The sequence below is a fragment of the Oryzias latipes genome, chromosome 20 (genome assembly GCF_053564925.1).
Source record: "Oryzias latipes strain Hd-rR chromosome 20, Olatipes_Hd-rR_3.1".
Taxonomy (NCBI): domain Eukaryota; kingdom Metazoa; phylum Chordata; class Actinopteri; order Beloniformes; family Adrianichthyidae; genus Oryzias; species Oryzias latipes.
In genome coordinates, this window is record NC_136256.1 from 24,605,271 (window position 1) to 24,632,793 (window position 27,523).

The 27,523-nt window shown below is 54.8% G+C and overlaps 2 protein-coding genes across 4 annotated transcripts in view; one reads left to right on the top strand and one right to left on the bottom strand.

The window, feature by feature from the left end:
• Positions 1-27,523, bottom strand: part of mettl4 (methyltransferase 4, N6-adenosine) — a 216,692-nt gene that overhangs the window by 6,563 nt on the left and 182,606 nt on the right. The window lies entirely within an intron of this gene.
• The window catches only part of LOC144988472 (uncharacterized), a 32,863-nt gene continuing 10,972 nt past the window's right edge, over positions 5,633-27,523 (top strand). The window contains exons 1-2 of one of the 3 annotated variants that reach the window (XM_078938910.1): positions 5,633-5,674; positions 10,338-10,464. In XM_078938910.1, coding sequence (XP_078795036.1) covers positions 10,462-10,464 — 3 coding nt within the window. In that variant the 5' untranslated portion in view covers positions 5,633-5,674; positions 10,338-10,461. Of the gene's footprint in view, positions 5,675-5,751; positions 7,586-10,337; positions 10,465-27,523 lie in introns of those variants that run through there. The other 2 variants (XM_078938908.1, XM_078938909.1) reach the window with 2 other exon arrangements.

Sequence of the window (27,523 nt, forward strand, 5' to 3'; positions counted from 1 at the left end):
TACCAGGCCGCACCTCTCTACAACCTTCCACGGGTCCGGACATCCCTAAATCCCATCCCATAGTACCCATACAGGTGCATGCAACTGAGGCTTTTATAAACAGTTATAAAACTGGAAAACTGGACTTCCAGAAAAGCCTAAGTGTTTGTGTTGACACAGAATTTGTTTTTATCTGTGCATTTCATTTTTTACCACCGTGTTTTGATGGTTGCTGCACAAACAACACCCACATATTCCCCCAGAGGGACTGATTGTTCACAAGGAGCCCTCATTCTTATTTCCTGTTATCTCATCAGCTTCCAGGAAGTTCCGCCTTAAGTGTTTTGTCGTTCCACGTTGAGACAATAAGTCTTTGGTCCCCTCTACTTTTCACTCACATCTGCTGTCTTTTTCTTTTTTAAAATATTATTATTAAGATAGCCACAGCGTCCTTATTGAGCAGCTCTCAGACCAGCCATGACAGGTTAAGTAGGGCACGAGACACTGTTCTCTGCTGGCCCCAGCTCACCGCTAAATCACATTACCACACAGGAGGAGAGCTCTTCAAAAGCTTAGTAAAGTAGTAAAGTAAAAACTTCAGCATCAGCGAGGCTTATCGGGCGTTTGCAAATCCGTTTAGGGTAAAACTTGCGCTTCGTTCTCCATATTGGTTTTGGCATATTTACTCGCTGAATGCCACATTTAGTAATTTATGATAATTTGGCAGATTATAAAATCCCACGCAGGTCTTTGGTGTTTCCTCCTGGGTGATTTTTCCTTAATTTTATGCAGAAGGCTCATGCCCTGTTCTGACATCAGCGAGTAAAACACATTTCACAAAACTGTTTACATGGCAAAACTAGACAGATGAGAATGGGATTCTTTATTAGGAACCATTTTTGTGTGTCCAAGAAAAAGAAGTTATAGGAACTTTGAAAAAGAAAAATGAAATTACAAACTATTCTTGCTCGAAAAGTGAAATTAGACATGTGAGATTGCTGCAAAAATCTATTTTTTTTATTTAAAAAAAAAGACCAAAAAAAGATGTTTGGTCCTATGAGGCCAAAAGCACTCTTTTTTTTTTTAATCTCAATCTTGCAGGAGAAACAAATAAAGAGGGGAAGAGTAGTGTATAAGTCAACTTCTGTGACTAATTTCCCAAAAAAAAAAATTCAACATGGAATATTGTTCCTTAGGTTACATTTTGTGAATCAAGAACAAATTATTTAATAATAATTAATGTTGTTGTGGAGTTTGATGCTGCACGACTCAAGTTGACCTAAGAAAGAAATTAAAGATGAGAAAAATTTTTCTTTAAAGTCTCACTCCAATCATCTTTGATCTAGTGGTCTTTTAACTAAGACTATGCCATTTTTTCTTTGCCAAAATAAAAAAACCTGTGTTGTTTCCTAGGACAGTTTCTGCAGAGCGGTCACCTCTGGGTTGGTGGACTGTTGGCGCTGAGCAATCCTGCCCCCAAAATTTTTTGTTGAAGTAAGTCTTTATTTCATACCTGGTTGACTCAAACTGATTAAAATAAATCCCCTGATTCTGTCGTCAGCCCAGTTAGACACACAATTAGACAGACTTGAATTCATCCAATTCTGGTCTTTGATCCTTTAACAGTCTTAGATTTAGGTGGCTCTATGACATCACACCTTCATAACACCCCTGCTATGTCAATGTTGTCCTATTTTCTATAATATTCTCTGAATCCGTATTCTTCACTATAGTGGGCCCACATCAGAGTCTATTCCTGCAAGTCCGTCCTGAAGCCGTTCACCTCTGTGACTAAACCGAACTGCTTCTGTAATCTGACAAATTTATGGTGTGTTTTGGAAAACAAGCACCTTAATGTCCACCTCCAGAAAAGGAGCCCCACTTTAATTGCTTTTATAGCCGTTCCATTATATCCTGCATGAAATAAGTGCAAGAATTGTAGGCATGGGTGTGTACTGTTTGGTGTGAGAACAGTGAGTGCTCCCAAAGGGGCCACCCGCCACTGTTGAAACATAATAAATCACCTACTGACTACTACACCTACTGAATCACCACATCAAAGGAGATATAATAAGCTCTCTGAAATGATGGCAACCAATTAGTCCTTGATGGAGCTTCAGTTCTGAAAGCGGGCACTGAATACTGGATGAAAAAACCAGGAGTCTGCTGCTTCTTTTCAAAATATGACAAGGAACCTACAGACAGACAAAGTCTAATCGTGTCTTTGGTGTTCAGCTGAGGGGGACCACAATGCTCTTGTGGTTCAGCTTCCTTGACACAGACAAATAAATAAATAAACTTAATTATAAGCTATTAAAAGTGATCTGAGGAGTCATGCAGCAAATTCAGCTCCTGCTTATTTAGAAAAGGCTGGCTCGGTGCCAGCTCCTGTCCGACTCGCCTGATTATTTCAGTAAATTATTTAGAATCAACCAAGTCATTCATTAATTTGCCTTTGATTGCTCAGGATCCCACAGGAGAGGCTGGTTTTATGTAAATAACGTCTTGAATTTTTTGGAGTTGGGACTGCAAACATGTTGCATCATCGCTGCCCTTCCAGCAGGAACCGCATTTTCTTCTGTTCTAAAGAATTACAAGGATGACCACATAATGCACGTGATCACTTTGTCATTCTATCGTTGCGACAAGTTGCGGGTCTTTGTCACACAGCCCCTACTTACATTTTGCGCATGGTCCATGTATGACATTTCAATCTTTCGTGACACATGCCTGATACAGTATATGTCGTTCATACGTTTTTCTTGTGTTTGGCATTTGTCGATGTGCACAGATGTCAATCGACGACTTTAGGGTCTTTTTGTGAATTCTCATGTATGATGTTTATTTGATGAAACAAAGCGTTTTAGTCAGTGACAAAAAGACTGATATATTATTAGGAGCAGCGAGCTGTCCATTTAAATCCATGTTAACAGAAGCTTCCAATCTCCTTTGCTCTCCGCATTGTCTGCAGTCTTTTCTGTGGAAATGTACTGTATGACGTTTTCAGCAAAACTCCCCTTTGGTACCACCATGTTTCCTCGATGACGTAAGTACATCTGTGTCACCCTTAGTGTGTGAGGATTTTTCCATTACCTTTTTTCATGGATGCCGTGCACATCCCTTTGCCCTCTCTCCCCACTTCGCCCTGCTATCACAGTTCAGTCCCTCCTTTCTGGAGTGGAGCTCCAGAGCCCCGGAGAGCAGATGCTGAAGAGACGGCGTGTCATCGCTGTCCCATGTCTGTGACTCACTGAGGCCCGTGTGGCCCAGCCTGTCACCGGCCTGTCGCTCTTCCTTCCTGGGCCATGCAGGATGTCTCATCGACTTGTTTTAGTTAACACCCACCAACAACAAAAACAAAAACTTTATCTTTTTGACACATTGGAAATTTCTGTAGAGGAAACGAATCTAAAAAACCTCCTTCATATCCAGCAGAAGTGCAAACATTCTGTTTTCACGGAAGGCAAACTTCATCCGACAGGAGGACTTGCCTAATCTGCATATGACTATTTATTAATTTGCAAATCAGGAAGAAATGGGTGAAGAATATTCCAGATACAAGAAAAAAGCAGCTTAAATACATGAAGGAATTATGTGGTCTGGCAGATGTCTGGTCACAATGATTCTTATTAAGGCCAATGTGATGAATGATTTCAGCAAAATATTCAAATGTTTCATCTGTGTGTCACTAAAGTGAGTGTGAGGGAGGATTATTTCAGTGTTATTTAGTCAAAGACAAATTATGTTGTTGAGGCTGCTGCAGGGCACAAAAAGGGAATCTTTTATTTTTTTTATTAGCTTCTGAAAGGCGCCGTGTAAAGTAGTATGTTTTTGTGAAAACGATTTCAATAAAGTCAGTTGAATCACTACTTTACTACATCAAAATGACACAATATTATGGGGAAAAAATCAAGTTATTAAGACAGAAACAGAAAGATGTAGTAGAGCTTCAATGCTGTAATGATGTGACATTTTTAAAATTGCTTGTAAATGAGTAAATTAGAGTCAAGATGAACCCCTCAGATCATCCTTTATTCTATTGTAAAAGTGTTCCTAGTGGTCTTTTAATTATGTCGTTTTTAGCCTAAATTAAATAAACAAGTCGTTCTGATAGGATATGTTCCTGCAGAGCGGCAGGAGTGTATTAGAAATTGGGCTCTTAGTTGTGGCCAAAGACGTACGTGGATCTGTTTGTCCGCAAGTGGATGCATCAGAATGAAGAGGAGCAAGAAGCTTGTGGCCTGCCCAGAGTATTTTCAACAACACCAATAAGCTCTGTTTCAAACAGCATTTTCTCCATCTGCTCCTAATTCTCAACAATTAGAGAAATGCAATTTTGAGCTTAATTTTCTTTATTTATGCCCTCCATCAAAAGTGTAGCTGTCATTGTTGTCTCTGTGTCACATGATCAGGGGTGAATTTTGTTTTAGTCCACCTGCAGGTTGGGTCTTTTGTGGCGATTTGGGCGTGGAGAGGGTGTTGTTTTTTTGTTGACTGCATCATTTACCAGATTACATTAAATTACTTAAAAATAAAAATAAATAAACGCTTGAAGATTAGCCTTTTTTGTGGTTATACAGTACAGACCAAAGGTTTGGACACACCTTCCCATTAATTTGTTCATGCTCAAGAATAAATTCAAGATTTTTGTCAGACAAGAAGTACTTTTAGGAGTTACATACAATGAACCTGCCCCAGACATAAAAGCATCTGCTTTACAGTAATAAATCTAAAAAACGGCAAAGACGCTTTACAGCGCAGGAATGTTTAACAAAAATAGATGTGTGGAAGTAAAAATGCCAAAATGCCTTGTATTGTAGTGTTTTTTTAAATCCGTTTAATTTTAGGATTAGTCATGAAGTTTTTAATACATGGTGCCAAAGGGGGGAGGAATGTCTCCATTACAGTTTTACAAACTGGCCCACAAACAGCCTAGGGCCCCCACAGAGCTAAAAACAGCCCTGCAAAAGACTAAAATACAGGATTTTCTAAAATAAAGGATTGTAAACAGAAACTTGTAAAAGAAAACTTATATTTGGCTTTACAGGTTATCACCAGCTTGTTCTTGTTTGACTGATCCTGATCCCCACTCTCAGTGATCTTTTTGTAAGTTTGATTTAATTTCCTTCTTCTAGCAATAAATTGCACTTCAAACTGCAACAACTGTGGATCAAGACTTGAAACCATTGTGCTTTTTTAAACAAAATCATTTCACAGACACTCTAATCAGCAGAAAAACTTAAGAAACAACAAATAATAAATGCTCACATTAGAAAAGTCAAAGCAGCAGCTGTGGTTGTGAAAAACACAAAAGTCTGTGTAAATAATAAAAACCAGTATTTTTATAAACTCACCAAGGATCCAGAGTTGATTAAAACATTTTTTGAACCAATAGATGACAACAGTTTTTCTTTTTTGACTACATTGAAGTTTGATGTCCTTGGCTGTTTTTCTGTGCAGACATTACTCTTGATAAATAAAATCTCACCAAATTGACGATTAATTCTGATGAATAGCAACAAGATATGTTTTGTGCGTAGAAGTATTCGTGTCAATGGGGGGAAAAATGGAATAAAGAAGCGGGAAATTTACAGAAAAGGGTATGAGGTGAGAAAGATTTCTGTTAAAATCCAAGTTATTTGGATTAACCCTTGTGCTGTCTTAGGGGGAAAGAAAAGCATGGATTAAAAAAAAGGTAAGGAGGGGGGGTCATTTTAAAAACGCATACCCCCCTTTGGTATTGACCCCAGACAGGTACACCGGTAACACCACACCGCAATCGAAGAGGGTCGAGTTCCTGAAAAATTTTTTTTGTACGTTTCAGGCACCCTCTATATCCCCGACTGGTAGAGGGCGCCAAACCCCCCTTTTCTTTTTTGTCCCCGTCCAGCAGAGGCCGCCATTTCTCCATTTTAGTTATACCCCCAGACCACCAGGGGTCTTGTTTTCCACCGTTCATTTCTATACCCTGCCTTTAGGGGTCACTAATACCCCATTCTCTTTTATTGCCCTCAGCCACCAGGGGCGCCACTTTTTTAGCAACCACCTTCCTCCCGCTGGTTCGTGGGGTTCGATTGACCCCAAGTTTTTTTTTTTTTTTTTTTTGTGTGTGGCCACTGAGGGGATTGGCGCTGGCTCATGGGGTGCGATTGACCCCAAGTATTTTTTTTTCTTTAGCATTCACTCTTCTCTCATGGCCCACCACCGGGGGTCTCGCTTTTCCGGTTCCCTTCCACCCGCTGGCTCATGGGGTGCGATTGACCCCAAGTATTTTTTTTTTTCTTTAGCATTCACTCTTCTCTCATGGCCCACCACCGGGGGTCTCGCTTTTCCGGTTCCCTTCCACCCGCTGGCTCATGGGGTGCGATTGACCCCAAGTATTTTTTTTTTTCTTTAGCATTCACTCTTCTCTCATGGCCCACCACCGGGGGTCTCGCTTTTCCGGTTCCCTTCCACCCGCTGGCTCATGGGGTGCGATTGACCCCAAGTATTTTTTTTTTTCTTTAGCATTCACTCTTCTCTCATGGCCCACCACCGGGGGTCTCGCTTTTCCGGTTCCCTTCCACCCGCTGGCTCATGGGGTGCGATTGACCCCAAGTATTTTTTTTTTTCTTTAGCATTCACTCTTCTCTCATGGCCCACCACCGGGGGTCTCGCTTTTCCGGTTCCCTTCCACCCGCTGGCTCATGGGGTGCGATTGACCCCAAGTATTTTTTTTTTTCTTTAGCATTCACTCTTCTCTCATGGCCCACCACCGGGGGTCTCGCTTTTCCGGTTCCCTTCCACCCGCTGGCTCATGGGGTGCGATTGACCCCAAGTATTTTTTTTTTCTTTAGCATTCACTCTTCTCTCATGGCCCACCACCGGGGGTCTCGTTTTTCCGGTTCCCTTCCACCCGCTGGCTCATGGGGTGCGATTGACCCCAAGTATTTTTTTTTTCTTTAGCATTCACTCTTCTCTCATGGCCCACCACCGGGGGTCTCGCTTTTCCGGTTCCCTTCCACCCGCTGGCTCATGGGGTGCGATTGACCCCAAGTATTTTTTTTTTCTTTAGCATTCACTTGTCTACATCACCCTTGAGGCTTTTCGAAGTGTACTGTTTGTGTTTACGTTTCTTTTTTTTTATGTGATCAAGAAAGGTCAAGAGAAACAAATGAACAAACCTAAATGGTTTTCTGCTGCTTTTTTTTTTTTAAAAAAATAACCGGAAGCAATTTCGGCTTCCATAGTTTTCTTCTTCCGGTACTAGCTAGCTAGTTCAAACCAATTTGGTCTCCAGAGAAGATGCTCTGGTTGTTTTTGCTGTCCTGCAGTCTGGTTCTGTCCAATTCCGGACAGACAGTCAACGGTGAGTGGCTCGACCCGTTTGACATGCTAAACTACGAGGCCAGGACCAAAACAATGAAGAACTCTGAGGTTGGTCAACGTGGGATGTTCGTCAAATCCAACTTCTTTGAAACAACTTATTTTTTTTGATATTCAGTTAATCTTACTTGCCCCACAGTCACAAGCCAGCAACACTGGTGCTGCTGATCCGCAGCAAAGGGAGAAGGAAAACCAGCCTGTGGCCCACTGTAACCCACATGTCATGGATCTACAGAAACAGGTTCTTGTTTGAGCTTTCAAAGAGAAACTGATGGTTCCAACTCTGTACGGGGTCTCACGGACCCCGCGAGACAGCGCGAGGTGCCACTGTTTGGTTCCAAATCGGTACGGGGTCGCTGGGACCCCGCGAGAAAGCGCGCGGAGCCACTGTCTGGTTCCATTTCGGTTCGGGGTCTCACGGACCCCGCGAGACAGCGCGCGGAGCAACTGTTTCGTTTTAGTTAGTGTTTGGGGTCTCACGGACCCCGCCAGGCAGCGCGCGGAGCCACTGTTTCGTTTTAGTTAGTGTTGGGGTCTCACGGACCCCGCCAGGCAGCGCGCGGAGCCACTGTTTCGTTTTAGTTAGTGTTGGGGTCTCACGGACCCCGCCAGGCAGCGCGCGGAGCCTGTGTTTCGTTCCAATTCTGTACGGGGTCTCACGGACCCCGCTAGACAGCGCGCGGAGCCTGTGTTTCGTTCCACTTATGTTCGGGGTCTCACTGAACCGTGCGAGACAGCGCGCGGAGCCTATGTTTCGTTCCAACTCTGTACGGGGTCTCACGGACCCCGCAAGACAGCGCTCGGAGCCACAGTTTGGTTCCAATTCTGTTCGGGGTCTCACGGACCGTGCGAGACAGCGCGCGGAGCCTGTGTTTCGTTCCAACTCTGTACGGGGTCTCACGGACCCCGGGAGACAGCGCGCGGAGCCTGTGTTTCGTTCCAATTCTGTACGGGGTCTCACGGACCCCGGGAGACAGCGCGCGGAGCCTGTGTTTCGTTCCAACTCTGTACGGGGTCTCACGGACCCCGCGAGACAGCGCGCGGAGCCTGTGTTTCGTTCCAACTCTGTACGGGGTCTCACGGACCCCACGAGACAGCGCGCGGAGCCTGTGTTTCGTTCCATATCTGTACGGGGTCTCACGGACCCCGCGAGACAGCGCGAGGTGCCACTGTTTGGTTCCAATTCTGTACGGGGTCTCACGGACCACGCGAGACAGCGCGAGGTGCAACTGTTTGGTTCCAAATCGAGATGGGGTCGCTGGGACCGTGCGAGACAGCGCGAGGTGCCTGTGTTTCGCTCCAATTCTGTACGGGGTCTCACGGACCCCGCGAGACAGCGCGCGGAGCCTGTGTTTCGTTCCAATTCTGTACGGGGTCTCACGGACCCCAGGAGAGAGCGCTCGGAGCCTGTGTTTCGTTCCAACTCTGTACGGGGTATCACGGACCCCGCGAGACAGCGCGCGGAGCCTGTGTTTCGTTCCAACTCTGTACGGGGTCTCACGGACCCCGCGAGACAGCGCTCGGAGCCACAGTTTGGTTCCAATTCTGTTCGGGGTCTCACGGACCGTGCGAGACAGCGCGCGGAGCCTGTGTTTCCTTCCAAGTCTGTAGGGGGTCTCACGGACCCCGGGAGACAGCGCGCGGAGCCTGTGTTTCGTTCCAACTCTGTACGGGGTCTCACGGACCCCGGGAGACAGCGCTCGGAGCCTGTGTTTCGTTCCAACTCTGTACGGGGTCTCACGGACCCCGCGAGACAGCGCGCGGAGCCTGTGTTTCGTTCCAACTCTGTACGGGGTCTCACGGACCCCGCGAGACAGCGCGCGGAGCCTGTGTTTCGTTCCAACTCTGTACGGGGTCTCACGGACCCCGCGAGACAGCGCGCGGAGCCTGTGTTTCGTTCCAACTCTGTACGGGGTCTCACGGACCCCGCGAGACAGCGCGCGGAGCCTGTGTTTCGTTCCATATCTGTACGGGGTCTCACGGACCCCGCGAGACAGCGCGAGGTGCCACTGTTTGGTTCCAATTCTGTACGGGGTCTCACGGACCACGCGAGACAGCGCGAGGTGCAACTGTTTGGTTCCAAATCGAGATGGGGTCGCTGGGACCGCGCGAGACAGCGCGAGGTGCCTGTGTTTCGCTCCAATTCTGTACGGGGTCTCACGGACCCCGCGAGACAGCGCGCGGAGCCTGTGTTTCGTTCCACTTCTGTTCGGGGTCTAACGGACCGTGCAAACAGCGCGCGGAGCCTGTGTTTCGTTCCAATTCTGTACGGGGTCTCACGGACCCCAGGAGAGAGCGCTCGGAGCCTGTGTTTCATTCCAACTCTGTACGGGGTATCACGGACCCCGCGAGACAGCGCGCGGAGCCTGTGTTTCGTTCCAACTCTGTACGGGGTCTCATGGACCCCGCGAGACAGCGCTCGGAGCCACAGTTTGGTTCCAATTCTGTTCGGGGTCTCACGGACCGTGCGAGACAGCGCGCGGAGCCTGTGTTTCCTTCAAATTCTGTAGGGGGTCTCACGGACCCCGGGAGACAGCGCTCGGAGCCTGTGTTTCGTTCGAACTCTGTACGGGGTCTCACGGACCCCGCGAGACAGCGCGCGGACCCACTGTTTGGTTCCAGTCGGCGTTGGGTCTCACGGACCCCGCGAGACAGTGCGCGGAGCTACTGTTTAGTTTTAGTTAGTGTTGGGGTCGAACGGACCTACAAGAGAGCGTGTGGAACTATTTTTTTTTTTTTAGTATACATTTTTAGCAGATTTTCACTGAGACTCTTTTTGTGAGAGAATAGGGTCCAAAGCTTCCTCTGATGGTCTGAGTCTCAGAACTCAGGTCAGTGTCCCTAAACTTGGGTCGGAGCCTCTTTGTAAGCCCCCTTGTATCTAACGCTACAACTAATTTTGTTTCTTTTGGTATTTGGTAAGTAAATACCATCGACTTCTGCTGACTTTTCCAACACACTCTTGTTTTGTTTTTGTTTTTCTTTTTGAGTAGAGCTGCATGAAGGTTCTTTGGACCGTTTCATTTCCACCCCACTCTGTTGGTGCTACGGCGAGCGGGAGGACTGGGTCATCAAAGTATCGTCACAGCAGACAGCTCTGGCTGTCATTCCTTGTATATGGTAATCACTTCATTTAACCTGTGTATATGCTGACCAAAATCATGAAACCTTTGTGTGTGTATATGGTAATCACTTCATTTAACCTGTGTATATGCTGACCAAAATCATGAAACCTTTGTGTGTGGTAATCACTTTATCTAACGTGTATATGCTGACCATTATACGATTAAAAATGTACACACCAATGTATTTTTTTTTTCAATCTTTAAAAACCGAGATTGTTGTGTGATGTATCCAATAATTAGAAAAATGTCTCTTCAAATAGTCATGTTGGGACAAAACCCATGAGCAAAAAAGAAAGTGAATATGCAATGTTGAGGTTCCAGTTTGACTTTTATTCGAACAAGGCAAAAAAAACTGTACAGTAGGCATCAGGGAACAAGCTCTATTGAGTTATCATGGAACTGGCATCTATACAACATGAGCAGTTAGCCATTTTGTTCAACATCCTACATCCTACTCCGTTTTTGGGAGCTCTCCCTGACCCGGACGATGAGCTCCGCTCTGCGAGACCTCTGAGTGGCAACGAGCCTCGGTAAGTCCTGTCTCTGCGGCGATACTCCCCTGACGACTGGGAAGTCGGTCGAAGGACGGCAATCTCCTCCAGATTGATTCGAAGCCCTCGGAGCAGAGCGTCGCCATCGCCGGACGAAGCTGCTTTTCGTTTCCCACGGACGAGACGGACCCTCGACGGGTCGGCGTGTCGACATCGTGGGCTCGGGCCGCCAGAGCAGAGCTGGGCTCCGATTGCTGGAGATCCCCTCGCGTGGGCTTCGGGGCTCCAGCCGTGGCGTCGCCTTCGTGCGCCTCCGAGCCTCGCTTCAGCATCCAAGGGTGGGCCAGTATGTCTTTCAGCATCGGTCTCTCTTCGGGCGTCCTGCTCAAACACCATTTTATCAGGGCCACGCAGTCCTCAGAGAGGTCTTTTTCGAATCTAAGCTCGCCCAGTAGGAGCTCCCTGTCGTTTCCAAATGGTATGTCCCCGTGCACCATGTCGTACAAAAGAATCCCCAACGACCAAACCTCAGATGGAAGAGCTTTGTAGCATCCTTGTGTGAGCCGTTCGGGGGGCCCATATGCCGCAGTCCCGTGGAACATGTCGTACACTTTGTCGGGTTCAAGAAATTCGGCGGAGCCAAAGTCGATGAGTTTCAGCTCGAGCGTCGTCAGGTCCACCAGCAGGTTTTCGTCTTTTACGTCCATGTGCACAACACCGCGGCTGTGACAGTGGAGCAAGGCCTGGATGACCTGACCTAAAAATTCTCTGGCCGTGTCCTCGCGCAGACGCTTACTGATCGTGATGTATTCGTACAGATCTTGCGTGTTCTCTGGCTTCTCCGTGACTATCACCCAATTATACGGGGTCTTGTAAAAGTCCAGCATGCGGATGATCCCAGGAAACGGAGGGTCTTTGGAGACCATTTCCAAGGCGACAGCTTCGAATGGCTTACTGGTCCCATCAACCTCGCAGCATCTCGTACGCGAGAGCGGGATAATCTTCAGGGCCACGGAAATCCCGTCGCTTCGCCTCTTTCCCAGAAACACTTTGCCGAAGTCCCCCTTGCCCAGGCAAAAGCTGGTCTTCCAGTACTTTTCCATGGCAGAAGGATTGATTTTTCTTTTCTCTCTCTCGAACTGTCGCGCTCTTCACGGAGCAACTTCCCTCCAGTCTTTGTTAAACTCGCGTAAGGTTACTATGACCTGTCTTGGTTTGCACGGAACAAGTTTTAAAGGGCCTGTGATCCAAATCTTCTGGTCTAGTTTCCGTTTCCGGTCCGCCGCACTCCCGTCAGACTTCAGCGAGGCAGAGTCAGACAGAGAGGGAGAAGGAGGACACAGAAGGTGGGGCCTTCATTCTGAAGGAGGAGGAGGCTGATTGTAAGCCCCCCCACACCCGCTGCAGGGAAAGAGGGAGGGGCAAAGAGGACAGTGAGGTCCAACCACAGAGATTAAGACTCAGTGTAGCGTGGCAGATTTCTACCAAGGGCCCGTGCAAAGCCAGTTGTCACGCTGCAAATAGCAACACAGAGGAGGGCAATCTTTCCTTTGCATACTCCCCTCTTTTTCCACTTTGCAGAATCTCACAAGGCTTCGTGTTGCTGAACCTGGATCGCACAGCTTAGAGCTCAGGACCACGTAAGTGAGTTCATACTTTAAATCCTAATTGATCAACGGTTGGCTTTTCTCTTTTTTTTTTTTTTCTTTTACAAAACAGTCGCCCTTTTCGAGCACAGCTTATCGTACCTCGAAGAGTCTAAAGCTGCCTTTGTCCGGGGTGAATGAGGGTCACTGCTCCAGAGGCGTCTCTGTGTAACATTTCCAGCATGTGTCTCCAGTTGTAGTAGAACGCGGGCTTGTAGCTTCCCACGGAACCTTGAAAGTTGACAAGGAACCCTTGGTAGTCTCTCACCGATACCTCAGGCAGGCCCACGTCTGGTGCGAACTTCACGTTGAAGTAGTACACGGGGTCCGTGCGGGGGGTTTCGAGCCGGAGGCCCTGCGAACCGCACATCTGCGCGACCGCGGCGGACTGATTAAACAGCAGGCACAGGACGCAGCAGGAAGGCTGCGGCACGATGTTCGGCTCGCCGTCGCCTGAGCGCTGCACCTTATCTCGTTCCAGAACATATTGCTTGTAAGCCTCTGGCGACATCAGAGTCGTCAAGGGGCCCGTCCGCACGTTGACCAGCATTCCTTTGCAGGAGTTGCGATTAGCGCACCTAGGGAGCCCTCTGTCATTCAGCATCTCCGTGAGCAGGGCCCTGTCGTACGTGTTACGGGCCAGGGCTCGTCCCGGCACCGCGCGCTCCGCGAAAGATGCCATGAGCGGTTTCGGGTTCCTGGCCAGCAGCTCCAACACGGCCAGCACGGGGGTGCAGCGTGGGCACATGGGATTGGGGTCGCCGTTTGCCTCGCACGAGCATCTGCCCGGCCGAGGCTCGCACTCCGGGAAGAGGACGGCGAGGTCGGCAGACGACAGGTGTCTTCTCTCTGCCGCACGCTCCAAGACGCGAGCCTTGATCAGCTCCCTGCCGTCTGAGACTTTGCCCTCGTCCAAACATGGGGCGTCCGAGGGAGGCTCCGCAGCCCGTCGACCCGGATCCGCCGCTTCGCACCAGAGGGAGCGACGCGCGGATGGCTTCCCGCGAGGCACGGGTTTTGAGCACAGCGAGCAGGAGACGCCCTTCTCTCGGACCCCGTCCGAACAGCCCGGGCACATCCAGAGGCAACATGGTTTCTCGACGAGTCCTGCAAAACAGGCGCACGCGGAACAGATGAACCCGCGGAGGGACGGGCAGCTGCTGAAGTGAGGCTCCGTCAGGTACCAGTGTGGGTCATTCACGAAACAGGTCTCGCACACCCTGGCGTCGCAAGGACATCGGAGCTTGACGCCGGCTCTGCTCCTTTGCTTGCTGCCTTTGACCAAGGTCACCAGACACGACAGGCACTTTGCGCACCCCGACCGCTTGTCGACCCTCGCTCTGCCGACCTTGGACGCTCCGCCGACGTAGCTGATCGTGGAAACTCTCCTGTATAGATTCGTAGACTTGAGAGCGGCCTCCACCGAGGCCTTCTGACGCTTTCTTTTACACTCCATCAACAGTTCGACGGGTACCCTCCCTGCAAAGGCGTCGTGAGGGCCCTCTTGAGGAGCCTCCCCCCCTCCTCGCGACATCGTTGACGTAACACCCGTGGCCCCCTCCGCCGTCCGAGGAAGCTCAGTCCACGATGGAAGCGAAGCGGGAGCTGTGCTGCTCCCTGTACAGGGCCTTGGCGCTAGACCCCGTGCCGGTGATCGGCGGCGTGCTGTACGCCCCCGGAACTGAAGGCGTGAGCCTGAGGTCTCTCGGAGAGGGCACGACCAACTGCTCCCACCACAGGTTCAACTTTAGGCATGCAGTGGACGCGTTGCTGCGACATGGCACGAAAGAAGGGCCCTGCATTTGCGCGCAACGGCTTAGCGCGTCCGCGGAACAGCGCTACAGAGGGGGGGACGGTGCAGATGTTCCGAACCCCGAACGCCGCCGACGGGGCGCCACCAAACCGGGCGGGCAGGGCTCCTCCCGCGAAATCGCCAGAGCCCAGTCAGAAGTCCTGTGGGCGTACGAAATGGAGCCGGTGGCAGCGGCGTACAGGTGGCTGATGTGCAACCGGAGCGCGAGATACCCCAAATGCTGCGACTCTGTGTTGGTCTACCAGGTAGACCGTTCCAGGACCCTGCCTCCGGGACTGTACGTGTACAAATCACGCCCATCCCACTTCGGATGCACCGCAGAGAGACCCCTCTGTGTGGTGGACCAGTTTAATTTTCGTGTCCAGAGACGGGGACCGGCTTCGGTGGAGGAAGAGCCGCATTGCTTCGAGAGTGCGCTGCCCAAGGAGATAACCCTGGAGCTCTTCCCGGGCCGCGACAACTTCAGCGCCCTGTACGTGATAGGGCGCGCCATCACGGCACCCACGCCCGAATACGGAAACAGGCTTTTCGGAGAAGCCCTGGCGCTCGACCTGGTGTCTCCGGAGTCATGCGAGAAAGCCGTCGCCTGCAAGCACCACCTGATCGGCATGAGAACGGAGCAAGCCTGCGTGATAGACCTCCGCTGGAACTCCTTCGACGTGATGAGCGCTTGCATGAAGGCGGTTCCGAAGATCAGGGGAATGCAGGCGGTGGTCTGGTCCAACCACGTGCCCGACCCTGTGAAGATCGAGTCCGATGTGCTGGCCTGGCTCTTCGGGTACGTCACCGTGCTGCCCGCGGCCGTCCGCAGCGTAGACTACAAAAACGAGAGTCTCGGCGTGCGCTACATCATCGTAGACGTGGATGGTTTTTCGGGGACTCTGCCCGAGCCACCCGAGGGTGAAGCCTCCTGCTTCGCGCACACGTACTTCGAGGGAGATGTCGGGCTCGCCGCGGCGGCCATCGGTGAGCTCCCAGAGGCCTCGAGCAGGATGGGCTCCCCGCGGGCAGGATCTCCCGCTTTCTGGTACGAGCTGCCTGCATCCCTGGGCGCCCTGAAGCCCACGCCTTTCAGCAGCGGCTCCAGGTCTCGCCGTGTGTGTGAGCCGCAAGGCTTTCGGGACCAGTTCAGGACCTGGGCTCTCAGGAAGACGGACGGGGCTTGCTGCCTCGCCATAGCCGTGCAACACACCCTGTACTACCACGCGAGAGACAGAGAGTACAGACTGATGGTAACGCACACAGTGTTGGACGGCGACACCTCGCTGAACATTTACAAACTGTGACGCCGAGTCAAGATGACAGGGGGGCGCTCGTGATGCTTACATGGCAGGCGTCCCGTGAGGGATATTAACAGACTTTTCAGACTTTTCTTCGAAGCGCGAAGCGATCCAGTGAAAAGGACGAGGCAAAGTTATAAAAACGCAGTGAAAAAAAACAAAACTAACCGCGTCTGTGACAAATCATAATCATTATCATCATCATCATCATCATCTGAGTCCTTTCCTCTGTCTCTCACCCCTGCCCAACCATTCCTCTGTGTTATGTTTTTTTGTCAGTTGCGCAGCTGAGCCCATGGATCCAAAGGACGGCGTCTCCAAGTGGCTGGTGGCAGCCGCAGCACTGCACGCAGGTGCTCTGGAACTCCACGTCGACCGAGACTGCTTCGAATGCGTCGAAGAGGCCATCTGTTACCTCTGCAATCGGGCTACGTGGGAGATTCCACCGGGGGAGCGGGACCGCCTCGCAGCAGAGCGCAGAGATTACTTCTACCACCCGCAAGACCTAAGGGGCTCGATCGGACTAAGTTCGTTTTTCGTCTCAGGCCAGTGCAAAGATTGTCAGCTGTGCAGAGGGGTGAAAATACGTTTCGAACCAACGTTGTGTCGCCACGTGCTGGAGGTGGAAGATCGCTGCGATAACCGCGCACCGCAAGAAGTGGGGCTGAACCTGCGGCGGTTGGAACACTTGGCCACCCTCCACACTCCGTACTTCGTAATGCTCTTCGTCAGCCTGGCGAAAAGGAGGCGCTACACGTTTTACAGATCCCCCGGCGAGTTGAGGGACGTGGCCAGGCACCTACTTCTAGCGCTAGGTCCCGACGCATCCCGGCGCTCGCCTCACGACCCAGAAGAGGAGCTTCACCTTCATGCCAGCATCCTCAAGCTCTGGTGGAGATATCAGGACAAGCAGAGCACCAGGCTAGGCGTTTCGATTCCCTACTACTTCAACCTGGGCTCGGAGCTGGAGAGCTGGTCGTGGACCCCGTCGACCGACCGCTTCGAGCTGAGGATGCCCGAACCCCTCTACGGCTTCGTGAGGAACCATTGCCTGTTTCACGAGCTGAGGGCCGCGCCCGGACCCGAAATGACGAGCCAAAGGACACAGAGTAAGCCGCTGGTGAGGGTGCGCGAGGTGCGCACCTCGCTCCACGGGGACGTCTCCGTCGTCCTGAGTGTGTTGGTTTCCAACAAACACCTGGAGCAAACCTTGCACGAGGCCGCGAGGGCTTACGGGAACCAATGCAGAGCGAGGCGGAGGGTCAGGCTGAAAGACGAAGGACAGGTCTTTTCGCCGGGGGTCGGGCAGCACTACCCGCAGCTCGATTGCATCGCGCTGGAGCAAGCGGGAGGAGCGGGGTCGACTGTCATGCACGTGGTGACCACGTCGGGGGCCGGGTGGCTGCCGCTCCACAGCTGGCTGAGGGAGACCCGAGGAAAGCAGGTCCGCGACGTCGTGGTCCGCAGAGCGCTGGTCTGCGTGTTGGACTCCCTGAGAGACCTCCGCTCCACCGATCGCCATCCTTGCAGAGTTCTGTACCAGAACGCAAAGGATGACGACTCTCACAGCCGCACCTCCAAGCTCTCATGCGCCTTCGTCATCCACCGACACACAGGGGAGACGATGTCGCTGCTCCCCTTAGTTTCCATGCCCGGGCTTTACAGGGCCTCTGCACTGACCGACGACGAAGACAGTTTTCGTGCCGCGTGCTCCAACTTGGCGCTGAGCGTGCTGCGCGCCGGAGCGCTCCCGGAGGATGGCTCGACAACGGAGGCCGCCATCTCTGAGTTTTGCAGGACGGGCATGGCGGACGCTCACCTCTGGTCCACGGTGCTGGATTGCCTCGGGAGACCGCCGCGGTCCGAAGAGACGGGCCGCTGGCCGCGAACCGCGTGGCTGGGGCCTGGGTCCAGGGATCGCAGCTCTTTGAGAGAGCGGTTCGACTGGTTGACGCGGTGCGACGGGGCCGCAGCGGCGCCCGGGCTCGCCTGCATGATAGAGGTCCTGAAGGAGGACGAGTTGTCCTCGCTGGGGCCAGCGAGGAGGACACCGGAGCGCTGTAAGACCCTCGCGGAAATTCTATCTTGCCAGGCTTCGGGACGCGCCCGTGCCACCAGTCCAGCCCGAACCAAGACCGGCAGGAGGAAGCGCAAGAGTAACACGCTGAGCAATCCGCACGTCACAAAAAGCATGACGATGGATCCCTGTCAGCCGCTTTTTCCAGAGGCATCCCAGTCCGCGAGCCAGCAGACGCTGGAAGAATGCTGCGGCCTGGAGCACATTCTGAAGATGAGCAGCGATCTGACAAGGGAACTGGCTCTCTCTCGCGAGTCGTCGAGCGAACCTTCGAGCAAGCCGCGGACCGTGACCTACCTAGACGCGGACGTGAACCCCGTGAACGAGGGCCTCCTCTCTGCGGAATGGGAGAGATTGACAGACTGTGACAGAGGCTGCCACAGTTCGCCCAGTGCCAAGGTCGAAAAGCGGGACGCCCTCGCCGAGCTGCAGGACTTCGGACTTTGCGACGAGGACGAGGCGAGCTCCCTTCGCTCGACCGGCTCCCTCCACACGGCAGGCTCCCTCCACACGGCAGGCTCCCTGGACTGCATTGTGACAGACAACACTTCGAATCTCTTCTTCGCCAGAACTGACATCGACAATTTCCAGAGCAGCGACATGGTGTACAGAGTCTTACAAGAGTCCTTTTACCCCGAGCAGAGCACGAGTGCGGACACGACTCTAACCCTTCTTCGCCTAAAATCGGAGGACCCCTTGCCAGAGACGACCCGGTGCGACGGAGAAGAGGCGCTCGTCGCTTCGGGAGGACTCAACCCCTCGGGAAGCGCAGATAGGCAGTCGCTTCAGGGCCCCATCCGAATGGAGGACAGTCGCGGCGAGGAGGACAGTCTCAGCTCGGCCAAACGCGAGCGGGTGCAGAAGGCTAATTGCATGAGATGGAGGTCCAGAGGGCTCTCGCGGCGGGAGAGGCAACTGTCAGACTGCGCCCGCTTTCACCCCGTCACTTACCTGGTTTCGAGGGACATAACCGATTTGATCAGCAACCTCACCGTGAAACGTCACTCAGAGGAGGACTGCGTCAGCAGGCCGTGCCACGGACTCAACAAGCCGGAGCGATGGGATGCGTGGGGCCCGGGCGCAAAGGACAAGCAAATGCAGCGGGGGCCAGCTGTATTGGACCTGGTACATGGATCAATCACTTGCCAAAGGTTTCTGTGGAGGATGGGCAGAGAGTACTCGCACAGGGACGGGGATATGACGAGACGGGGGCACGCCCGGTGCACGAAGCTCTCATGGCCCACAGGGTTTGCCTACGTGCCGGCGGTGGAGCGCACCGTGCTCAACTGCGAGCTCTCGGAGCAGTGGTACTTCACCGTGGACCTCTCCGCTCCGCCGGACCGGGGTTTCAGGCTCACGGAGATTCTCGTGGACAGTTTGCCGAGCTTGTGCAAGGAGGACACGCCACATCTCCTTCGAGTGCTCGGGAAAAAGACCAACTACCTGGGTGCCGTGTGCACCGTCCAGGACGTCCAGGGCTTGATCATACACAGGATTCACATGGCCTACGAGTCTCTGGTGAATCTGCTGGACATGCACACGTGCCTGCAAGTCCACTCCTTTGCTGCACGCACCTTCGCCCTACACTGCGTGACCAAAGACACGGAGGAAATGGCGCTTGGGGTGTTTGTGGGCGAGAGCCCCGGGTCTGTGAACCTCGGGTGCTCTAAGGGGTCGCTCGTGTCGTGGTTCTACGACGACAAGGTACTGCTGGCCTACCACGTGCTACAGTGCCTCCTCAGAGTTCAGATCCTTTCCCTGAGGGTTCTCGGCTTCACCATGAAGCGCATACAGCCGGCTCGCATTTGGAGGGTCAAGACGGGATTTAGGGTCGACCTGCTGGCGTGCCTTGTCGACACGCTGTACGTCTGGGACGGGAACGGGCCCGCATGGGGCGCCTTGGAAGGTCTGGCCGCCGTGTGGGAAACCCTCTCCCAGCTAAACCTGCGACAATACGTGCCCGACGCGGCAGCTGACAAGCTGAAGCGGGCGTACATCGCCGTTTTCGGAGCGTGCCCGCACTCCGCCTACGGCTCTCCGATGTGCTCAAAGGGCGGCCGCAGTAAGGAGCGCAGCTGCGTGTCGTGGCTCCAGGCCGGGGATATGAGAAACTACTTCAGAGAGTGGACTTTGCCCGAGGACGAGGAGCTCATCCACCAAGTGTACGGGCTGTGCGGCTTTTCCGAAAGAGCCACGGGACCGCGAAGCCCGCTGGAGGACGTGCTGGGTAGAGACGGACGATACGAAATGCTTTCTCTGCCCACGGAACAAGGCTTCGAGGTGCAACCCTACGGCCCGTTTGTCGTACGGATACAAAATCAAGTCATCAAGTGGAATCGGGTGATTGTGGTCGAGCCCGCTGTCGCCGGGCCCGTGACCCTCGCTCAGCTCAACCCGTTGGAGAGGTACGACCTGGTCACCAGAGCGCTCGCCGCCGCCTTTGCCAATCAGAACGAAGAACTCGACGGGGAAGGAGTGGCTGGAGACGGGTGGACCTCGAGAGGGTCTGAGCACACGCACGGTGACGGGGCGGGGGAAAGCTCTCTAGGGCTCCCTCAGCGGGAAGAGGACACTCAAAGCAGCATGTACTATTAGGTTTCATCCACTTCAATTTGCTTCAATTTGTAGCGCACGCACCGTCTCTCACTCGGCAACGGGGCAGTGTACCGAATGTTCCTTCTGACTGTGTAGTGACCCGTGTCGCTTCTACCGAGAGCAGTCGCCATGTACCATTTTTGCAGTTTACTTTATCTCGCATGAAGCAAAGAAACTCACCCTCTGACTGCATTGCGGTTGTGTTCATGTACTTGTGTTCATGTACAGTATTTCCAGTGTATTCCTTTTTCACAAAATAAAGAATTCAGTCGTGCACCACAGAATTTGGTATGTCTTTGATTTTTATTTCCATCACCTCATCGAAACAACAAGGAAAAATAAAAAAAAAAAACATCTGACAGAAAACAGCATAGCTCAGCATCGTAACACTTTGGGTTTCAAGGGCTCGTAATGGTTTCGGGTCCACACGATGTGAGCGCAAGCCCTATCGTAGATCGGGTACGACGTCTCCGTGAGGAGTCCCAAGCGTTTGCCGTGAGCTTCTAGCATGTATTTTACCTCCTGTACACTGAGCCACCTCTTCTCCTCAGACAAGAGTCGCTTCAGCTCAGAGACGTTTTTGGGTCCGTTGACTGTCAGGTACGTCTCTCTGACGTCTGCCCTTTCCGCGTTGAGAAACACAAACTCGGCCGTCCTCGTCACCAGGGACGCGCGGGTTTCCCCTCTGGCCGTGTCATTGAACAGGAGCTGGGCTACGCTGTGGAATCCGCAGTAACCATCCGAAGGAACCTCGATCACATCGAGGTCGTGTAGCCTCGCGTAGGCGCGGAGCGAGCCCGCTCTGTGATTCGGTCCACTCTCGAACAGAAGTTCGATTGGAGTCGTGTGCGGCGGCAGGCCCCTCAGCTGCCACGATGATCCGTCGCATTCCAGAAAGCCCTGCACCCACGAGTTCCCGTGATGGCTGTTGCAAATGTGAAAGAAGGTCCCCTGCGAGCAGACCGTGACGTTGCGCCCGAACAAACCTGCCGCTATGGAGACGACGGGCAGAAACTGTTCCGGCGCTGCGTACAAGTCGCCGCACAGGGCCTTTATGTCTTTGCAGGGCCCTAGGCCTGAGATAGAATTTCTATCGATGATTTTCGAGGCCAAGTGTACAACAACCGCGAGGGCTTCCACCGTCAGGGCAGCCGAGTCCGACTCTCGGCGTCCGTACGCGCCGACGAACATCAGCCAGAGCGCTTCCGCCAGGGTTTTGCACGGGCGCGACGCCGAGCTGCATACGGCAGGTTCTGAGCTCGGCACGGCGTCCCTGCGCGTCTTGGCGAAAGTCGTATTCCACACGTTCGTCAGGCAAGGCTTTCTCAGACTCGGAACCGAGCTCACCCCAACAAAGCCCGGCCATTCGTTCGCGTCCGCGGTTTCGCTGGGAAAAACCTTTTGGTGCGCAAAGCCGAGACTATCTGGAGAGTCCACCACCAGCAGCGTTTCCAGCGTCGACCGAGGGCAGTCACGCTGCGCGAGTGCCGCGCTCGGAACGTCTTGATCTCCGGAGGCGACCGGGGGGTCTCGAGGGGCGCTCTCAGAGCAGGTCGCTACTCGTTCCGTCCCGTCTGCAGTGCCTGGATGGCGAGCGGTCGAATCGACGTACTGGTTCCCTGGTTCCACCTCGTTTTCCCAGCAATCTGGGTCGCTCTGAACAGACATGCTCTCCAGGTCGCGCGTCGCGCAACTGAGGATAGAACCCCAGTCGTCGTCGCTCTCGCTCAGAGACAGGAGGCAGCCGTGCCAGGGGTCTGAGGCTCGAGCGTCGAGGCTCGCTGGAGGAGCCGCGACGGGCCGCTCGTCGCCGCGATCTAAGGCGCCTCTCAGACTGCTGCGAATCCCGTGGGCAATGTCGCCCAGGTAGGCGTAAGGCGGGTCGTCCGGAGACGACTCCGCGTTGCCTAGGCGGGCAGCGAACCACGAGTCGCGTGCCTCGATCGCGCTCTTCACCGTACAGGGAACGACGTTTAGGGCCATGAAGAAAGGCAGCTGAGCCGTGAGCTCGGGCACGTACAGCTGTGCCGCGCGCAGCACGGTTCGAGCATCGAGCAATCCCTCAAACACGATCAGCATGGCTCTCACGATGCTACGGTCGTTGTACCCGCGGACAGAGTAGCGGCAAGACGGGTCTGGGCCGACGTCGTCCTCTCCCCAGTCTCCTGTCGTGGCGCGTCGGTCGATCTTCAGTTCCATGGCCGCACGCAAGTGCCTGTCTGCGTCCGTTCCTCCCGGGTTGCGAGCCAGAACCTCGAGAGCGCTGGGACGAGAGTGCAGAGCGTTACCGTACACCAGCACGTACCACGCCGCAAAGTACAACAGACCCGCCACGGTGACTCTCACCGCGGACCGGCCGTCCGCCTCTACTCCTCGCCGGCCCCGCTCTACTCCTCCAAGGTGACGAGGCGCAGAGAGTCTCAACCCGCTGGCCGCGAACGATAGCGCCAGGGTGGAATTCACAAGCGCGTCGGGTAAGCTTTCCCCTTCGGCCGCGAAGCACGGCAAAACGCCTCTCGCCAAAGCCTGTTGCATCGCCTCCTTTTCGCTCTCACTCGTCAACCCTGCGCGCGTCAAGAGGTCCAGGGGGCCCTCGAAATAACGTTCGTAATGCTCGCGCTCCACAGCGACCCACCCTCCAGAGGCGGTGGGCAGAGGCGAGTCTGGTCGCACGAGGTCCTTCACCCGTCGCCATCCTCGCGCCAACGTTTCTAGCGCGTAAGCGGGACTCGGAGACGCGGGCAGAGCCAGGGCCTTGAACAGCTTGTGGCAGGACCTTGTGGGGTTGACAAACACAGGCCAGAACAAGCTGGCGTCAGCCCTGAGCGAGCTGGGTCGAGGCACTTTTAGGCTCAGACGGTCGAGAGCGCACGGCGACACTTTGGGAAAGTGAAGCGCTATGGCGGCCGCTATCGCTTCGGGATCCTGAGCCCGGGCCTCGGTGTGACTGGGGATCTCCGCCAGGGCGACCGGGGTCCCGGAACCCGAGCGACGGAATGTCCTCGGCGCAGGGAGCTCGTACAGCACTTCTCCGGCGGGGGGGACCCGCATGTCCCGCTCCTCGAGGCGATCCCTCGGGTCGAGCCCAGGAGAGACGAAGCCAGTGTTCAGCGCTGCCGTCTCAAACAGTCTGGGGTCCGGCGACACGCTCGTCGTCAGGATGCCTTCTCCCCGGGCGTCCTGATCGTCGAGGAGCATGGGGAGATGATCGTTTGCGTACAGCACCACGATCTTTTCCAAATCCAGCGAGCCGTTTCGCTCGTACGTTTGAAACGCGACGCAGTGCGCGGCCACCGAAAAAGCCCAAGCGTACATCGCAGCAGCCCCTCCGTGCTGGCGCGTCTCGCAGGCCGGCAAATCCTCTTCTCCTTCCCCGTTCCCTCCTTCTTCTCCTCGTCTGGGGATTTCTCCTTCTCCTCCACCCCCATCTTCTGATTCTGCAAAGTTTTCCGATACGCAGCAGGCGCCCGAAAGGTCCGTCGCAGGGAACGCGGCTTGCTTCTCGAGCGGAAGGAGGGAATGAACGACCCAGCACAGTTGAATCACGGCCTCGTTGCGGACCAGCCAGTCGCGTTCCCGAGAAGCCTCGACCGCAGCGCACTCCATGAGAAATGCGCAATGGGTAAAAATCACCCGACGGCACTCGGAGCACGACAGCTCCAGCATGGAGCTTTCGCAGCGCCGCACCGCCTGCACAGCGGACCAAGGGGTGTATCCACAGAGCCTCATCTCCCTCACAATGGTCCGAGCCACGACGCCAAGGTCCTTCGCCTCCCCCGGCTTGCAACAAGGACAAGTCGGGTGGCCCACGAACCTCATCTCACTGTCTGGAGAGCGCGGGACCTCGCGAGTGTCGTAGAACTCCTGAGCCCAGCCCGGTTTCAGTTCGTTGCAGGTGCCACAGTTCCGTTTGCGCATAACGAGCCAGTCAGATCTCAAGATCTTGTGAAGAACCGGCGCGAAAGCCACGTCGACGAAAAAGGGCCCGAACATCTCAATCCCGACGGTTGCGTGTTCTCCCCGCCTGAGCCACTTGCTGGCGAGGTGCAGCAGGCCATCGTCATTTTTCTGCTCGAGCACAAATCGTTTCAGGTCGGGCAGGTGACAGCAGACGTGAGCTGCGCTTCGCAACCGGCCGAGTGCCGCCGCACACTGGTCCACCTCTGACAGCCAGGTTCCGTATTCCGCCGCGTCTCTCAGGTGGACGCTGCCTCGGATCGAGGCGAGGCAGTTCCGCACCGCGTAGTAAAGCGCAGCCTCGTCCCTGTCCTCAGGGCAGACGCCGCGACCGTCCCTTGTCTCATGCGAAAGCACGTAGGGGACCATGCTGCCGGAAGAAGCCTCCTCGAAAGTGACCGGCCTGACCGAAATGGAAGCCGGGACCCCGTCAGATTCCTGGTGCGCTGGCTGGTACACCAATGCCCTGCGCAGGGAGCGCGCGGAGGAGCAATGCGGACAAGAGTCAATCAGACCGTCAGGTTCAGCGTCGACACCGCCGATCGTCAAGTAATCGCAGTCGACGTCCATGGTGAGGGGGATGGCGAGTTCGGCCCGTCGCCCTCCGCGTTAAGTATCTTACCGCGTCCCGTCCCACCCCCGTACGCGCACCTTCAGAACGCGGAGTAGGAGCTGGCGGCCTCGAGCTGGCGTATCGACGCTCGGGCCTCCGCGAGCTCGCCGCGTGCCCTGCTCAGGCTGAGCTCCAGAGAACCTTCGTTCCTCACGACCTTTCTCAACTGAGAGATCAGCAGGGATCTCTCGTAAAGCAGGCTCTTGACGGAGATGTCGCCGATGCCGATTAGGCTCTCGAGAACCGCCAGGTCGCTCCTGATGTCAAAGTAGGCATCGTTCGAGTGAAAATCCCAGCTCCACATGCCGGAGCCCGCCTCGTCGAGACGCTCGCGCACGTTCTCCACGTGCCCTATGAGGACCCTGTCCCGACCCTCTGAGCTCTGAGGTCTGGCTCTGGACAGTTCGAGGTCCAGCATCCTGAGCGTCCGGGCGCACTCGTCCCCGACGCGCCTGGGCACCAGCGAAGATGCCTTGACGAGCAAGCGACCCACATACGCTCTCGCCTCGCTCCACGGCTCACCGTGGCTCACCCCGGGCCTGTCCCGCACGATTTCCACAAACTCCAGTGGCGTGACATCCCTGGAAATCTTGGCGCACATCCCCCTCCACACCTCCATGTACCTCACGTACAGGTCGGTGTAGCGCTCCAGGATCATCCGCAGCGCCTCGCCGTCCGTGTAGCAGGAGTTCAGCGCTTCGCACACGGTCGCCGCCGCCGCAGACTCTCGACAGGACTCTCGACAGGACTCTCCCCGCCTGGATTCCCCGAGCGCGCGCTCGTGAGTCCTCCTCGCAGAGAGGCGGACCATTTCTCGGACCAGGTTGTTACGGCCCAGCGCGGCCTGAACCATGAAGTGCAGGCGTTCGTCGCCCGTGTCGACCCTGAGCTCGGGATACCTCTCCAGCACGGTCCTGAAGCCCAACATGAGCTCGGACACCGTTTTCGTGTAGCAGCCCAAGGTCCTTCTGTAGCTCTCAGCAGCGGACTTGCAGTGGGCGTCGTAGGCTTCGCACTTGAGGCACCGGGCGGGCCCGCACGGAGGATCTCCCGGACCGAGGCGTCCGTCGCTCAGAGAGTCTTCGCGCCAGCGTCTTTCCCGTCTCACGGGTACCCAGGAAATGCTGTATTCGCGTTCGTCCCCGGGTTCGCCCTCGGGTTCGCCTTCGCTTCCTTGAGAGAGCACAGACATGCTCTCTTCGCTTTCGCAGCGCCTCAAGTTCACTAAGGACCTCTCGGACGGAGAATCCAGATCGAACGACTCGTCCTCTGTGTTCATTTCGACCTCCTCCGGTGCGGACCATCCGGTTCTGCTCTCTCTGCGCTCCCCTCCGCTAGTCTCACGCTCCGTTCGTTCGATCTTCCTCCAAGCGGCAGCCCTTTCCTCATACCTCCGAAACGCAGACTCCACGGCCTGGAACAGCGTCGTGCGCTGCGATCCGCCAGCATGTCCGGCGGCCCGGCTCCACGCGGAGCAGAAAGATGGGGCCGCGCCCGTGTCCATGGGGTAGAAGCGTTCGAGAGCAGCTCCCTCGAAGCCCGTTCGCCTCCGAAAATTTCGGGAGGAGGCCGTTCGGGGCCCCCCGTCCGCATGTGTGATAAGTACATCCGCTACGTGTACGCATGCCTCCGCGCCGGCAAGGCAGAACTCTCGGAAGACGAGCTGGCCTACCTGTTTGGGACGCGGGGCCGAAACCTGCGAGCCCGCCTCCATCCGCAGTGGCTCGAGGGCTACCGGTCGAGGTGCCGCGACGCGTACGAGCGGGAACGTCGGCGGCGCCTGCGGCCTAGCCCCCTGAGCATCTCGAACGCTTCGTCGCTCTACGCTGCGAGGCTGGGTGACGGTGCGCTGATCACCGCCGACGAGGATGGAAGACTGCTGAGCATCCAGCGATTCGCGGAGCCCCGTCCTCCCAGGAGGCTGCGGCCCGCAGACAGCGCGTTCGCCGTGTTCAGGGAGACCCTGTCTGTGTTCTCGGACGTGGCCTTCAGGGCGCTCGCAGGCGGTGGGGCCGAGCCCGCTTTGGTGATCTCGAAGCGCTCAGAGATCGAATCGGGCGGCTCTTCCCACTGGTGGCCAGAAACGAGCGTGGGCTACGAGGTCGAGGAGAGGGACGTGAGCGGAGCCGAGGTCGTCCCGGGTATCATCTACGCTTCAGATGGCCTGTCGCTCTACCAGGTGGTGTCTTCTTGGAAGGCTCGCGTTTGCCTCGTCTTCTCGCCCGACTGCCGCGAGGAGGTTGTCCGCACGCTCTGCGCCCTTGCCTTGGGCGACTGCGGGCTGGGGACGCGGTTCGCCCTGCGGTGCGTGCTACCCGGAGAAGGCGACCGCGCGTTCGACCTGAGGGAACTGGAGCCTAAAGATCCTTGGTTCCCGGGGCCCGCGCTAGGCCCCGGCGCCAGCGGGAGGCAGGGATTTCTACGGGAACTGGACGGAACGGCGGAAAGTCGCCACGGCGCATTCTCCGGCCTTGCGGCTCTGAGGGAGGTGATCTCCACGCCACTGGCGTTCTCGGTGCTCGCCGAGAACGACCACGTCGCCGTGCTGAGGCACCTTCTCAGGGATGCTCTGGTGATCGTGC